This window comes from Aedes albopictus, chromosome 2, assembly GCF_035046485.1.
Source record: "Aedes albopictus strain Foshan chromosome 2, AalbF5, whole genome shotgun sequence".
Classification (NCBI taxonomy): Eukaryota; Metazoa; Arthropoda; class Insecta; order Diptera; family Culicidae; genus Aedes; species Aedes albopictus.
In genome coordinates, this window is record NC_085137.1 from 383,290,917 (window position 1) to 383,307,404 (window position 16,488).

The window sequence follows — 16,488 nt, forward strand, 5'->3', positions numbered from 1 at the left end:
TCGAAAACTTTAAACCTCATTTACTCGAAAGTGGGTTTTTGTCACTTACACCCCTTTGCTTCTAACCCCCTCAATTGTGTTATACAATATTTTGTTCAACTTTCCATTTAGTTATCAACATGAAAAAATACAGTCGATTGATAACTGGTTTTGTTATCAATTAGTTACAGTTGACTCTCTACATCTCGATATTGAAGGGACCATCGAGATAGGGAGAGATCGAATTCAAGAACCAATTTGTACTTAATGCACACTAGATATCGACATGTAGAAAAGTAAAATGTATGCAGATTGAAGGGACTGACCAATCCATCGAGATAGGGAGAGATATAGAGATGTAGAACATCGACATGATGAGAGTCGACTGTATCATTCAGAGCTATTTTATCGACGAAAATAGTAAGCAATATACTTCACCTACATCGTCAGTAATTGAAAAAAGGTTAATAAATTCACAACCCATGTTTTGAACTATTGCGTCCAGCGAGTCTCGAACCCTGATCGAATGGTTGCCAGTCACAGCCGATAGCCCCCATACCAACGAGACTCAGTGAGAGCGAGAGTAATTAAAAGCTACGCTTTCGTACTACAGTCGCATTGAAGGTGAAAAGCGGAATCTATTTTAAGATTCGAGGTTCATCAGACTCTCAGTTTTGGGAAAGCTTTAAAATATGCGTCTCGAAACTGATAACATGTTTTGTTATCATTTAGTATTTTTATGTTATCGCAGTGGATCAAAATTATCAATAACTAAATTTGTTATAATCTGGTTTTCATCAATTGGAAAAGATAACAAAAAAAAAACGAAACAAAATGATAACAGTGATGACACAGTTTGTTATCAATGTGATATAACTTTGATATCCGCCGTTGCTCGGGACCGCATCATCGGTAATTTCGTCCCTGACCTAAATATTGTTTGGAACTGAAAAAGTGAGAAATGCTCAGTGTGTAAAAGTAGCAGAGTAGCGGTAATTTAATTCTAGGGTGAATATTCACCCAATATAGCAGGACCATGCTGAAAATATCTGGGCTTGAGTATTAGTTGGTTCATAATGTGTTCGTAATGGAAATTTTCTTAACATCTTAGAACATAAATAATGTTCGTGTGATAATAAACCGCCCTTAGGATTACGCTATCATCATTGATAGGTGAATTACTCTGCTGTTACTACACTTGCTTTTAACGAAGGACGTTCACCTGTATATGTGTGTGCGGGTATATATTTGTGGGGAAAGTGGTTTCTTTTGACTGAATGGGAAGTGTGTGGCTAATTGCATAGAAGATTCAATTTCCGCAATCAACTAGGTAGGTAGCAGTCGTCTTAAAGCTAGGAATGTACTTTGGAGCATCTTTTCTCTTTGAAGACCCGGTACCTGGCTTATCCGTTTGTAATAGCATGGTAATGCAGACTAGTCTGCACGTTAAAAGATGCAGTAGCCGGTAATAGTTGTTTCAATTGATGTGGCATACATTGAGCAAAATCCTTTAAATGTTCAAGACAAAATCTAAGGATTTTGAATTAGAGAAGATTTTGAATGATTGGTTTATGTATTACTTGAAATTTTCTATGGTAAAAGTAACAGTCATGAACCTGTTATAACTTTCGCTACATTCTTGGATTGGAACGTGACGGTGCTCATTATTCCAACAACATATGCGTGACATTTTCGATTGCGTGGCGTGGCGTGGTAAAACTTTGACAGGTGTGGCTAGTGAAGTTTCCTCCCACCCGCAAATGGGTGGTAGCGAAAAAGTTTGCCCATTACTTTCCATTCCGCCCACAAATGCCCCCCAACAACGTTAGTGTCGGTTAGTGGGTCGAAAAAATGAAAATGTCCCAAACTCCTCCATCCTTTGCGCTGGACCGAGGATCATGGATGGGGGAGGTAGGGACCCTCCTTGTATGTCTGCCTGGCCGCCATTAACGCTGCGCACCCCTAACTTCGTTGTGTTTCGGGTGGAACGCGATACAGTGGCAGAATTCAATAAAATAATGATTATAATATAAAATTTATGAAATTGCGAATGCGAAATTTGTTCGATAGCCAAAAATTATGAATTGTGGGCGCGGGTAAACACCGCCGTGAACGCGGATGGTGCATTTGAATTCACCCTCAACGTTGAATTATGTTCGAGAAAATTTGATATTTTTTGCCGGTTCAACAACTGGTACTTTTCGATGGGAATTATGGGATGGTTATGGTGAGTTTCTACGTCTTCTTCTTTATGAATCTACGTCCCCTCTGGGACTTGGCCTGCCTTGCTTCTACTTAGTGTTCTTTGAGCACTTCCACAGTTATTAATTGAAGGGCTTTCTTTGCCTGCCATTGCATGAAATTGGATGTATATTCCGAGGCAAGCACAATGATCCTATGCCCAGGGAGTCCCAATTGGAATGGGAATCGAACTCGTCTCCGGATTGGTGATCCATAGCCTTGACCACTAGGCTAGCTGGAGACCCGCTTATGGTGGGTTATTCATTATTAATATTATATTTAATAGTAGTTGTATACATATTTCGATTTTTAACCAATCACACTGGCTGTGAATTCAACTTTTGCTTGTCGAAAATCTATTTATTCAATGTTTCATGAACATTCCCACAATTTGTCTTTTCGACTTTTTGTCTTTCCTCTTTTGGCGTTACGACGTTCTGTCCTTAAACCTGTAAAGATATTGATTTTAAAGACCTATCTGTATCAGCTGTCATATGCAGTCACTCAGAAAGTAAAGCCACAGCTGAAAATTTTCGTTTGGATCGGGAATCGGACTCACTTTCTCCGCATTGGAAATGCGTCACTTTTCTTACTAAGCTAGTTAAAGACACACCCATCGACGTCTAATTAGCATAAAACATAATAGAACAACGTTGTTGTCAACCACAGAAACTATCAGGCAGAGAAAATCGCTGCGGTGAATATGACACATGAGCCCAGGAACAAGTAAGAACCACTACCAGAGAAATCGATGATTCAACATCAATCAGTGTCATCCTTGATGAAGAGGGGAGGAGTGTAAAAGTAAGAGGCTTCCGAGAAAGAACGAAAGTCTACCCCATTCTCCACTTAATCCTTACACCAACACACTGAAAGCTACTGAACTGAGCTGAGAAGTCGTTTGGTACGGCGGCTATCACGACGAGTGAAAAGAAAAATCACGCTCTTCAAGGCCGCCTCCCACCCATATCACCTGTTCGATGTCCGACGGAAAGTTGAGCCACCGTTTCCACATGTGATGTTACGTTCAGATTGTCCTTGGAAACGTGTGCCTTTCACAAGTTTCATCTATAGCGGTTACAACCTGTGTAGAATAGTGACAGTCATAAGTATCCTAAGTCCCTGTTAGGGTGTAATGCTAAGATTCTTTGAAGAAGACGTAATCATTACACATCAGCAAAAAGCATCGTTTGGCAACTTAGGAAAAAGTAGGAATTCCACGAAAATGATTGAGTTGGATCTGTAAGTTGGAAAAAGAACGACGTTAAAAAGAAATTCAACGCATAATGATAGCTGAAAGATGGTGTGAGGATAAGTACAAGTAAGGCAAATATTGAAGATTTTTTGTTCCGTTCTATTCAAGCGGGCACACAGAGCTGTGTACAGGGTGCGGCAGGAAAAAATGCGAAAAGTTCAAGGCACTATTACACGCTAAATATGGGATATATATGACTATTTTTTCATGACAGTGTATCAGTCAATGTCTATATTCTAGCACTGAAAAAGAAAAATGAACATATTTGATGTTTAACATGTGATAATGTAGGCCTAATAAGCGGATATCAATAAACTGCGCGCCCAATGGTCATTTAACAAAATGACTATAACAGTAACAAAATTAGCTCAAATTCGATGAACAACCAGACCACACTGATCCAGAGCCATGTAGTTTCACATACCAGATGAAATAAGTACATATATTTGATGATATTGTAGAGAAAATCAAAAAATTTGTTTTATCAGATGCGAAATTTACCGACCTGTGTGATTTTCTGCGGTTTGAAAATTCTGGTTGTCTTCATCTTCAGGGGCCGCCCTGTAAAGGTTAGTGACCAAAACGGGAAATTTTTTAATTAACTTTTCAGAAAACTAGCCTATCATAGCTCATGGAACGTTGAAACATAGATTGGTTAATGTCAAATGGACGAAAATGAGGTTTGAAGTTGAAAAACACTTTCGCATTTTTTCCTGCCGCATACTGTACATGTGGAACTCTGTGACTGGAGAAACTAGTACGATTGCAGTGCATACTAGGAATAAGAATAAGAAAAGTATGCGCCGTTTGAAATAAATCGACAAATAATGAATTCTACAAAATTTGCAATTTAATTAGTAAATAGGGTAGTGGACGTATTTTGGCCCACCCTGGGATTTTTATTATATTTATCATATAATCTCTACAAAATCTTGGCAACTGATTATTGAAACTTCCAATGATCATTTGCCAAGATTTTTTAGAAATTATATGATAAATGAAATAAAAATCCCAGGGTGGGCCAAAATACATGCCCAGGGCCAAAATATGTCCACTATGCTACACTCGGGGTTTCCAGGGGTTTATTCAGGATTTCTTCTGTCGTTATCTCTGGGATTCTTGAAGGGGTTCCATCTGGGATTTCTCCAGAAACATCTTAAGGGATTCCTTCAGTGAATCTTCCAAGAGTTGCGGAATTTCCGCAGAAATTATTTCTGAGATTTTTGCATGAATTTCTGTCGAGATTCTTCCACAGATTCCTTCCAATATTTATCCAGGAGTTTATTCTGACACTCCTCTAGTTGTTTTATCAAACATCCTTTATAAGTTTCTTCTGAGATTCCTGGAATGAGAAGTTTTTTTTTTGGATTTCGTGCTTGATTCTGAGAAGGAATCCTTAAAGTTCCATAAACACGATATTTGAGAAGCATCAGAGAGAATTCCAGAATGAACTTCCGATGGAATTGCAAATGAATTTTTGGAAGAAACTCTTGGAGGAATCGCGGAAAGAGTTCATGCAGGAAGCCCGAAAGGAGCTTATGAAGGAAACCATGAAAAAGTTCTTAGCTTAAAGGAAGGAGTCCCATGAAAAATTCGACGGAGAATCTCAGACGAAACACTTGGATGAATTTTAAATCTTCTTAGATTCATCCAGGAAACTTATAAGCTGCTGGATGAATTTTAGAAGGAATTCCTGGAGAAGTCACTGAAGGAATTACAGGACAAATCTCACTTTTTTTCTGGATTTTTTCCTTTTGAGCGCTTTTTCTAGGATTCCTGCAGAAGATCCTTCATCGGTTCTTCCCGAAGAATTCCTCCAGGAATTTCCTTTGCAATTATCCAGGAGTTCTTTCTCTCTCCAGGAGTTCTTTCTGGTATTTCTCCAAGAATACTGTCTATTATGCATCCAGTAATTCCTATAGTGATTCCTCCAGAAGTTGTTTCTAAGATTCATCCAGAAGTCTTTCCATCTTTCCCCTAGAAGTTCCAACTGTGATTTCTCCAGAATTTTTTTCCGGGATTTTTTTCCTGAAACTATTTTGGAGGAATTCTGCAGGACCTCCTTCTTGGATTTCTCAATTAGTTCCTTAACGGTGTCTTCTCATAATATCTTCTACAAATCTACCTTGAATTTCTTACTAGATTTATTTAGAGGTTCTTCAATAGATTGGTTTGAAAAAATAATTCCGAGATTTCTTCTAAAATTTCTTCCGAGTTTTTCTTCAGGAATTTCATCTATTTAAGATGTCTTCAGGAGTTTTTTCTTAGATTTTTCAAGAAATTCGATCTACGATATTATTGCGCGATTTCTCAAACAACTACTTCTGGGATGACACCGGGAATACCTTCAGTAATTTCAGCAGTTTCTTCTGAAATTCCTACAGAAAGTCATTTTGCAATTTTCTCAGATGTTTTTAATAGAAATCTTCGAGCGTTTATTACGAAACTCCTTCATGAGGTTTTTTTTACGAAGATTCCTATGAAGTTCCTATCTCCTTTCTGAATATCTCTAACAATTTCCTAAGAAATTCGGCAAATCCAAATGAGATTATCTTCCAAGCAGCAACATACTGAATCGAGAGTTGAGTCGTTAATGTTATTGGTTCCCTCTATAGACCACCAATGGCGGAGCCAGCATTTTCTTTTTTCTCATTCACTCTCCTAAACATACACGAGAAGGAGAAAGATAGAAGAGGGGCAGCTTGCCTCCTCTTTCATCTCGCTTTTTCCTGTGTATGTTTAGGAGAGTGAGTAAGAAAAAAGAAAAAGCTGGCTACGCCAATGTAGACCACTCAATACAAAACATATCGTTTTTAACTCAACTGCGTACGTAGAGTATTTGTTTGTACATTGTAAGTGCCTAACATTGTGTGTTCAGAATTACGTTCACGGCTTCTTATGATGTCCATAATTGGGGACACTTCTATCACTAACACAAACATTCCTAAATTATGGATTGTAAGTTATTATGAGATTTAATTTATGTTATATATTTAGCTAGACAACAAACCAACTTCATGGTATTGTGGAGCAATATCCCTAGAAAAAAAGGACTACCATTTATGTTAGGCTTCATTATGAGATTCTCTTAACTGTACAGAATATGGGTACCCCACGGTATTCGCATTTAAATTTGAGGATATTCTTGTTTACTGGGCTAGTTTGAGAAATATCTGAGGAACTCTATGTGTGATTTCTAGAAGAAATTTCCATATTTTGAAGAAACATCTCTAATTTGTATAGTTTCTATGTAGGAAAGCCTTTAGGGAATATCCCTGGCCAAGATCACGGGCTTAGGATGCAATGAAGTGAAGGTGTTTCATGTTTGTGTATTTGAGATGTTTTCAGGTGTCTCGGTATTCTTTCATGGGTTCATCTTTGGGATTTCGTTAGAGACTCCTTCAGGGATTTCTCCTGAGATGACTTTCAGGGATACCTACCAGGTTTCCTTCCGAAATTCCCTCAATGATTGCACCCGGGATTCCTTTAAAGATATCTGCCAGAATTTCTTCAGGGATTTCTGCCAGGAATTTTTCATTTCCGGGAGGAAATTCCGAGATCCGACTCCTTCCGAGATTTATTAAAGTTTTTATTCCGGGTTGCATCTTTCAGATTTCTTCCATGTTTGTTATAGGAATTTCTCTTTAGTTTCCGACAAGGCTTCCTTATGGGATTTTTTCAGAGACTCCTTTAGGATTATTTCAGATTCAGGGATTCCTTCATGAACTTTCCCCGGAATTCCTTGGAAGATTCCTTCATTGATTCTCCCTGTGATTTTTTCTTCATTTCTTCCGGCATTCCTTCGAGGGTTCCTCCAATATTCTTTCAGGTATTCATCGCCGGATTTCTTCAGGAATTGCTCCCCAAAATCCTTTAGGGATTTCTCCTTGGATTTCTTCGGGGACTCTTGCAGAAATTTCTCCATCCAGTAATACAACTTTGATTATAAGGATAAATTGTTGAGTATTGTCAGGTTTAACTCCAAACACAGTTGGAATTCAACGGAGCAGTATAAACTCGATTTTATTTTACAGGTATTCCATTAACACGCCCAGGATTATCACAATGATCCTTGTTTTACCATTCAGCAAGCTACGTACCCGTTTTAATCGCAGCTCTATTTTTTCTTGGGTGGTATGACCTAATTTGATTGAAACTAACATAAACTGAATTAAATTCAGTTGTTACTTGGGTGTGTATTGCGTAACCGTGTAATTAAATAAACTTTTCTTACCAAAGAAATTCAGTCTAAACATCTCAATAGGTACTATCTGCCCAAGAGAAGCTTTCTTTGTTTTTCCTCTTTTTCGTTAATATTGCGCTTGTTCATTCGAATTTTGATATGCCCTTTACATAAGAATGGATATGTGCTGCAGTCGTTATTAAAATGTTTTGAGAGTTGTTCTTCTGCTGATTAAATCTATTGCATTGCAATGTTCGCACTGAATTATGATAAATTATAATTAAATACATGTTTGTGGCTTCTATGTGTTTAACTGTCAATCTTTCAGATTATATATGTGTTATCTTTTCACTCTTTCCAAGAATCGCTATGGACAGACAGTCCTATGTAAAATGTCAATCATACAGGTTCAGAAAAAAAGCAAATACCAAATGATACACCAAACTTCCTGCAATTAACAGCAATTTTCCGGATCAAACTCTGCCATAATTAATTTCCCCAAACCGACATGCCTCATTCAAATAGAAGCTACCACGAATGAATAGAAATTCATAAAAAAGGCCGATCAAACCAACAGCACTCACTCTTGTAATCGCTTCCATCATGACCATCATCACCTCCAAAAAAAGCGCGCCAATCGCTCATCAGTTCAGCACACACATATCCCAGCGTCAGCCATCGACGTCGCATTATCCCTTGTCGTCGGTGTCCTTGTCACCTGGTTCTGGTCCAGCGCGATCGGGGACCAATTCCGGTTCTCTTTTTTTTCCTGATGTCCTTTTAGATACGTAGCATACAGAGTCGAACACGCAGATATGCCTGAAATCCTTGCTCCACCTGGGGACCTGCCTGCCACCCACGTAAAACATGGCACCCCCTTGGCCGTGGGGGCCTTAATACACGCCGGACGGGGTGTGGATCAGCGAGAGAGAAAGAGAAAGAGAGAGCTCGGTTTTTATTTGTTTTTTATTTGGTTCTTTTTTGCATCCGGATGGTCCTTTTTCCCGATTCCGTGGACACACTGGAAGGAGATGGAGACAGAGTAAAAGAGAGAGTAATGCACCCCCTCCCTGTAAGCTACACGCGATAGAGAAAGACATAAAATCGATTAATTAATCAAAAAGTTGGATGGTGCCGGGAGAATCGAAACAATTTTAATTTTCCCAATTTTCATTAGTTTTTTGTGTTGTGCGCCCGATTGTGGCACCGCATACACAAACACATTCGCTTTTTTTTTGGCAATTACGCGCGGCACATTTTCGCGATCGATGATGTGAGGTTTTTTTTTCGCGATTGAACAAATAAAACGCACATGACATTCAGTTAATGAAAAATGCAAAAAATGTGGCCCTCCACTGGAAAAACCCAAGCCAAATGTCCCATGCCGAGGCGAGCGATAGAGAAAAAAGCAATCAGGCCAATCGGAAATAGAAACGATATGAAAATACCTCGGAGGCTCAAAAAGCAAACCTACCGTTCCGAATGCTGTGAAATCGGTGGCATTCGTTGTTTAATTTTTATTTTGCTCGATTTGATTGGCTATCAGACAAATGTTTCGTGTTCTACACTTCGCTAAGTTTACTGAAAACCACCTATTTTTGGGAATATTCAAATAAAACATAAAAAGTTTCATAAAAACTTTATATATTCAATAAAGTTCTTTATTTGTAAGTTTCTTTGTAGTAATTAGTGAGTGCCAACAAAAATTTCCAAAACATTGAAAGCATATATGGAAGTATTAACTTACATATACAAATTACAGAAAAGGCTTCGGAAACATTCCAATTTAACATGTATTTGATGAATAGTTGTATCGATTCTATGAATAGCTGGAATATAAGGATCGGTCAGTAGTAAATGTATATATGTTTGTTGGCACTCACTTAATCTATGACAAAGGAACGAACACATGAAGATCCCCATGAAATACATAAGGTTGTTTTCAAAATCTTTCTATTTTTTTTGGTATCATGAACATGGGTGGTCTTAGGATAACTTGACGAAGTTGTAGTAACTCTCGCTAAAATCAGGTCACCATCTAACGAAGAATTAGAGCCCTTTTTATTTATTTTAGAGCAATTAAAAAAGTAGTGTTTTTCTTCAAAATTTCCTAACTTTAAAGATTTTTGTAATTGCTGGTCTGATGCCAAAGGCAACTGCTCGGTTTTCATTTGAAAAATGCTACATTCCTGCAATCCGTAGAAGAAAACCCGCATTCAATCTATACCCCTCACAAGAAATCAATGAAAAAACGAATAATAATCAAGCTCTCTTGTTCCTTCTTTTCCGTTCCCAGGTGGGCAATGGACTGTAATCGATACGAATTATTCGAGGTTCGGTATCGCGTCGTGTCAGACAAGCTTAGGACTCCAGCAGCAGCATGCCCAGGCACAGGCTCAGGCGGCGCAGCAGCATGCGGCCGCAGCCGCCGCCCAGCAGCAACACCATCAGCAGCAACAACAGGCCGCCCAGGCAGCGCAAGCCGCGGCGGCAGCTAGTCAGCAGGCCCAAGCGCAACAGCAAGCGGCGGCGGCGGCAGCGGCAGCAGCTGCAGCCCAGCATCATCAGGCGCAGCAGCAACAGCAACAACAGGGTGATAGTCAATCGTTGAGCAGCAATGCTGGTGGAGGCGCCAACAGCAACAGTAGTAACCCGCTTTCGAATGCTTCGACCACCAACTCGAACGCTCCGACGCCGCAGCCTACTACGCCAGTACAAATCTACCAGCATCCGTTCTCGCCGCAGATTATCTCGGTCAATCCGAACAACATGGTCAACAGCTACAGCTCGTCCAACATTTCGACGCCAACGTCACCGCAGGGCGGTAGTGATTCAGTGGCGGCTGTTGCAGCGGCAGCAATGGTCCAGAGTGTCTACAGTCATCCAGCGAACGCCAATCAAACCACAATTGGAACCACCAGTGCGAGCGGGACAACGACCATCCAGCCGGTCAAACGGAAAAGATCCGTCAACCCGCAAGGCGACGAGAACTTCCTGCGAGCACTTGAGGCCGTCCGTTTCGGTGGAATCGGTTTTTGCAAGGCCGCTCGGCTATACGGGGTGAACAACCGAACTCTCTGGTTAGAATACAAAAAGCGCGGCTACCCGATCAGTAGGCCTAGCATAAAAAGTAGGATAAAGCTAGAGCCAAACATTTCACCGCCGCCTTCGACAACGCCGACTGGTGACGAAAACGCTTCGCTGGAACACTACGACACCTCGCTCTCCTCTCCTGCGCTGAATATGTCCCTGCAGCAGCAGCACCAGCAACAGCAACAACAGCAGCAACAAGCCCAGCAGCAGGCACAGGCAGCCCAACAGCAACAACAAGCAGCCCAGCAGCAGCAACAGCAGCAAGCCCAACAGCAGCAGCAGCAGCAAACGCAACACCAAACGACGAACGAGAACGCGGCGACGGCGGCGGCAGCGGCAGCAGCTGCGGCCGCAGTGGCCGCCTCGTCCGCCACCGGCGCTCCGCTAATGTGTCCTCCGCATGCGCACCCGATGGGCGTGATGGGCTTCCTGGACACACGGCACGTGGACTTTACGACGGCAGCCGCCGCCGGAATACACCAGATGTCGCGCCAGCGGTACCCGGACACGACCACGGTCAACATGAACACCGGGGCGGTCAACTTGCAGGGTTTGAACTTCAACTCGATGTAAGAAGCAGGCGGTTCCTCCGCCGGATCGCCGCGGTGGACGCGCGATGGCTAGGTTTAGGGCAACAACAACGGTGGAAAGGGTGGACCTGGGACTGGGGCGATTCGGGGTGAAAGATGAGCGATGGAGAATGGGTTTGAGGAGGGAATTAGGATCAGGGTAGATTCGTTTGTGGATGGGATGAAGATTGGGAAATATTGTGATATAATGTTCATGTTTTACGATTAGACTATTTTTAATGCTTTTTATAAGGGTGCTATTACGTCAGATCTCAGTATTTTGCACAGCATCGATGTTATTCTTTTAAACAACTGACTAAACTTGAAAAAGTTTGTATACATTTATACTAAACTTCAAATAGAGTTATAGCGATCGCTTGTATATTTGCATGTCTGTATGTCGTTACACTGAAATAAATTTAATAAATTACTTTCTTGGAATGATTATCTAGTGGATTTACGGCATACCCTTCGGATCCTGTGGGAAGCGATTCCATTCACCATTTTTAGCCCTGTGCTAGTTCATCTCAGGCCTACGGCTACACTTTTCTTCCGAAGAAAGTACTCACATTAGTAGACTAAAAAAAAAGGTGGAAAAAGCTTAAACTTGGATGGGCAGAAGATTGAACTATCAGTGTTATTTCGAAGTGATCAGTCCTGGGAAAAATCGGTGAGACATTATGATCCAGAGCTCCGTGATCGATCGTATTCTACACTAATGGTTTTTAATTGAAGTATCATGTTGGCGCAAGTACCACTGGCCTAGGGATTTCCAATTCCAGTACTCAGCTGGCAAGAGAAGAGGTCAAGAAAAAATCGACAATGATTTTCCATAAGGTCCTAACTGACTTGATCGATTTCTCTTCGTCGACTCTCTCTTTCGCTAATAACTTGATCAAAACAAACAAAATCATTATTCTTTTTGTTTCTATAGCAACATGCAGTCGTCTTCTTCACATTTCAACCAAAAAATCTTTGGAAAACTCAATACACATTCTGTGAGAACACAAATAGAGGATCGATAAAGAGAACTCGAAAATGTCAGTAAGGCCCAAATGAAAAATCAGTGTCGAAATATGCTTTTTTACCAAAGTAATTTTGACAATCGAGCTTGAGATGAACAGCAGTATAAGAAGAAAATAGTCGATGAAACTCTGACCAAAACAAACGCCGTGATGTTTATCAACAATCAATCTATAGCGAAAAAGAGAATCGACGTAGAGAAATGGATTTTAACAAGAGTTCTTCCGGGATTCCTCCAAGATTTTCCTTGGGATACATCCAGGAATTACATCAGAAATTGCTTGAGGATTTCTTTCCTTCGTTTCTCCAAAAATTCATTCTTTATTTCTCGAGAAATTCCTTCCGGGAATCCCATTGAGATTTATCCAGGAATATCAACTGTTTTTTTTCAGGAAATCGTAGCGGGATTCTTCTTCCCTTCGGTTTTTCTTCAGGAATTCCCTCCCGAAATCCTCTAAGAATTCGCTTCAGGATTGTTTCAGCAATGTCCTCCAGGATTCCTTCAGGAATTTCCTCCGGGATTCATTGAGAAAATTTTGACCAAATTCCTTCAGGAATTCCTTTCTCCAGGAAATTCTTGCTGAATTCTTCCAGGAATTCTTTCTGGGATTTCTCCAGGGATTCCCTCCGGATCCGAGATTCATCAAAATATTTTTCCTGGGATTCCTCGAGTAATACTATCTGGGATATCTCCAGAAATAACTGCTGGGATTCCTGCGGGAATTCCTCCAGGAATTCCTTTAGGAATTTCTCCAGAGATTCCGCAGGAGAATTTAGTGCAAGTTGCTTCGGGGAATTCTTCAGGTATTTCTGGGTGTTATTCTTCAGGAATTCCTTCTAGCATTCCTCTAGTAATTCCCGTAGGAATTCCTCCGGGGATTCATCCAGAAATTCCTCCGGGGATTCCACCAGACATTCCTCCGGGGATTCCTCCAGGGATTCCTCCGGGGATTCCTCCAGGAATTCTTCCGGGGATTCCTCCAGGAATTCCTCCGGGGATTCCTCCAGGAATTCGTCCGGAGATTCCTCCAGGAATTCGTCCGGAGATTCCTTCAGGAATTCGTCCGGAGATTCCTCCAGGAATTCGTCCGGAGATTCCTCCAGGAATTTGTCCGGAGATTCCTCCAGGAATTCCTCCGGGGATTCCTCCAGAAATTCCTCCAGGAATTCCTCCGGGGATTCCTCCAGGAATTCCTCCAGGGATTCATCCAGGAATTCCTCCAGCAATTCCTCCAGTAATTCCTCTAGCAATTCCTCCAGGAATTCCTCCGGGGATTCCTCCAGGAATATATCCTACAGAAATATATTCTACAAAAATTACTCAGGAAATTCCTCCAGGAATCCCTCTAGGGATTTTTTCAAGAATTTCTTCAGGGAATCTTCGAGAAATTCCTGCAAGGATTCCTCCGGGGTATATTTCAGAAACTTCGCCGGGAACTACTTCAGAAATTCCTCGGGGAATCGCTCCATCTATTCCTACAAGAATTCCTCTGGGGATTCCTCCAGAAATTCCTCCGGGATCGTGAAAAGAACAATAGATGTTTTACTCGATTACACCAGATTGAAGAGGCACGTTAGCCAGATGAACATCACGGATGGTCGACAATGCGTTCTAAGCATTACAGAAGAAAAGAGGTATTTGCTTCCTCATACGACACACGATCCACTTTCGGAATAATCTTTACAGTAATATCCCGCCAGGATTTGGGAATATACTCTGTAGCAAAACTGCAAACAAGTAGTTTTCTCAAAACATGTTTGAAATATTTAATCAAACCCCGTAGCTAGTTTGGAAAGATCACGAACCGGTGCAAGTCTCGATCTGGGGAACGCTCGCATAGTGACCGATAGGCCCGTCTTCAAGTAGCAGTAATTTGCCAAATATTTAATAATTTTTGGTCTTTTAAATCTTAAACATAGAATCGAATGAACTCAAACCAATCCCGTCTTTTCCTGATTTCCGTACAGATGTTCAGGTATTTAGTAGATGGAAAATCCCCTTCTATTGTCCACGTCAAGGTCCACCCTCGAAACCGCTCAAGTGATATTTGTTAGCATATTGATGATAACGCAAACGTAGAACCCTGTGTCGGCACTACTGGCTGACAGCCGGTGAAATGGTGTTGTAAACTAGGATCAACCTCATTACGACGATCCACACAATTAAAGCATTCAGGCTTAGGTACTTTCCGCTCGAAGAAAGTTGGAAATGCATTCAATCACCACGACTATTGTACTATAGATTCCATATAGACAGAAAACATAAACGAGGCAGTACCAAATCAGAGAACAACCGGAAAACCGTATGGAAGCTTAATGTTTCATTTTGTAGAAAACGAAGCGCAGCAGTCAAAATTTATATAGGCAATGCCATATTTATCATCGTATGTATATGTCAGCAATAGGGGAAAAATGCGGTGGAATAGTCTTGCTTTGTTGCTTGTGTTTTCACTTTGATGGTGAGCCCCTTCCATATAGTTTTATTTATTCCAGTTTTGATTTCGAACCGTATCGTGTTCGTAAGCCCAGTGAATCCTTCCGATCGCGTTTTTTTTTTTTTCATTCACAGAGTTATTCAAACAGGTATGTCTTTTCGTTTGGTGTTTCGTCGATCGTGAAACGGTAGATTTCCATGATGTCTTAGTTGTTGTAATGTTCACAAATACCTTTACGTTGATCAACTCTATCTGTGTAAGCATAATCTAGAAAAAATAAGCTATGTGCAATAAATGAGATTATTTCGAGTGTTTTTCTTTCGTTTTGAAATACTGTGTCTCATTCAGTTTTAATAGGTTTTGTTTATTTTTTGGCAAAACTCTAGTATAAACGTCGACGATTCTACCGTAACTTGCATTCCTAAATCAGCAGGGCTCTACCGTGTTTCCGTATCTAAATATTCGGGCACATCTTGAACATACGGAACAGCGTTTTGTAATCATGTCGATTGACAGGCATTTCCATTCTCGGGGATGTTTTGATTATCGGTCAAATCATGGCTGAACAAAATTGATCGATAGTGAAACATTTCCCGGAATAATCACAAATAGCAAAAAAATTGAACTACTTTTGTACATTTACACTGTCACACTGTGAACCGGTGTGCAGGACCATCCTAAGAACCACACAATAGTTTTGTTTCCTTTTCTAGCATCAATTTAGCACGAAATGAAAAAATAAAATGTAAAAAGTGGAACCTATAAATTCCTTAGAAACTAGTGTTTAACTCATGAGAGTCAACCAGATTAGATGCACTGAGTGACGGACGACAGTGACGAGTTGTAATCAGCGTAAAATTAGACAAAGGAAAAAAAACCTAGGACGGATGGTGTGTAACTGTGTACATTCTACACCACCCTCTCGAACATAAAAATTACGCAACTGTAGTGAAAACTAGTATTTTTGTTAACTCTTTTTTAGCAATTTAAATACATGTGTATATTTAACTAAATTAAATTAAATCTAATGGTAAGGAGTAACTTTTAATGTCAGTGCAAAGTAGAATGATGTTTCCGAACAGCAAAACTATGTGGTGGTGTAGAAGGACAGGAAAAAAGTGCAGTGAAAAAGTTGAACTATATAGTTTTTAAGAAGAAAATATCAATAGCTGAAAAGGAGGAAAACTGGAAAAAAGAAACTGCAAATATAATGGAAATTATTAAAAAAACAACTGATGGTAATGAAAGTACTTTAAGAATGTATAGAATCAATATCTTCTTAAATAAGTTTAAATATAAATGAAAGAAAATGCGGAATGACACATACATCCACACACACATTGTAAACTTACTTAAAACCGAAGTAAATTCGAGCAAATCTTGAACGATATGAAAATCAACTCACGACGGACATCCAATGAAAAAGCAAGTATTTACTTATGTGAATAATAAAATTAATTTAATGAAAATCTAATAAAACACAATGAAAATCATTCCTTCTGTTGGTGGTGTGGCGAACTGAACTGAAAGAATGTGTCCCATTTCGTACATCATTATATTTTACCATGGATCTGAGGATTAAGTATACTTTGCGTCCTATTTATTGGACAGTACATTTGAAGTCAATATCTTGAGAATAACACAATATTTCAGCATACTGTCTTCGGAGAAGTTGTTCAGAAGATGCATACTTCGTACATGATGAACAAT

At 40.2% G+C, this 16,488-nt stretch overlaps 1 protein-coding gene across 1 annotated transcript in view; it reads left to right on the top strand.

Moving 5' to 3' along the window:
- The window catches only part of LOC109402742 (uncharacterized), a 58,069-nt gene extending 41,798 nt beyond the window's left edge, over positions 1-16,271 (top strand). Inside the window, exon 5 of the mRNA XM_062848481.1 lies at positions 9,926-16,271. Coding sequence (XP_062704465.1) covers positions 9,926-11,324 — 1,399 coding nt within the window. The 3' untranslated portion in view covers positions 11,325-16,271. The remainder of the gene's footprint in view (positions 1-9,925) is intronic.
- Positions 16,272-16,488: the final 217 nt, after the last annotated feature.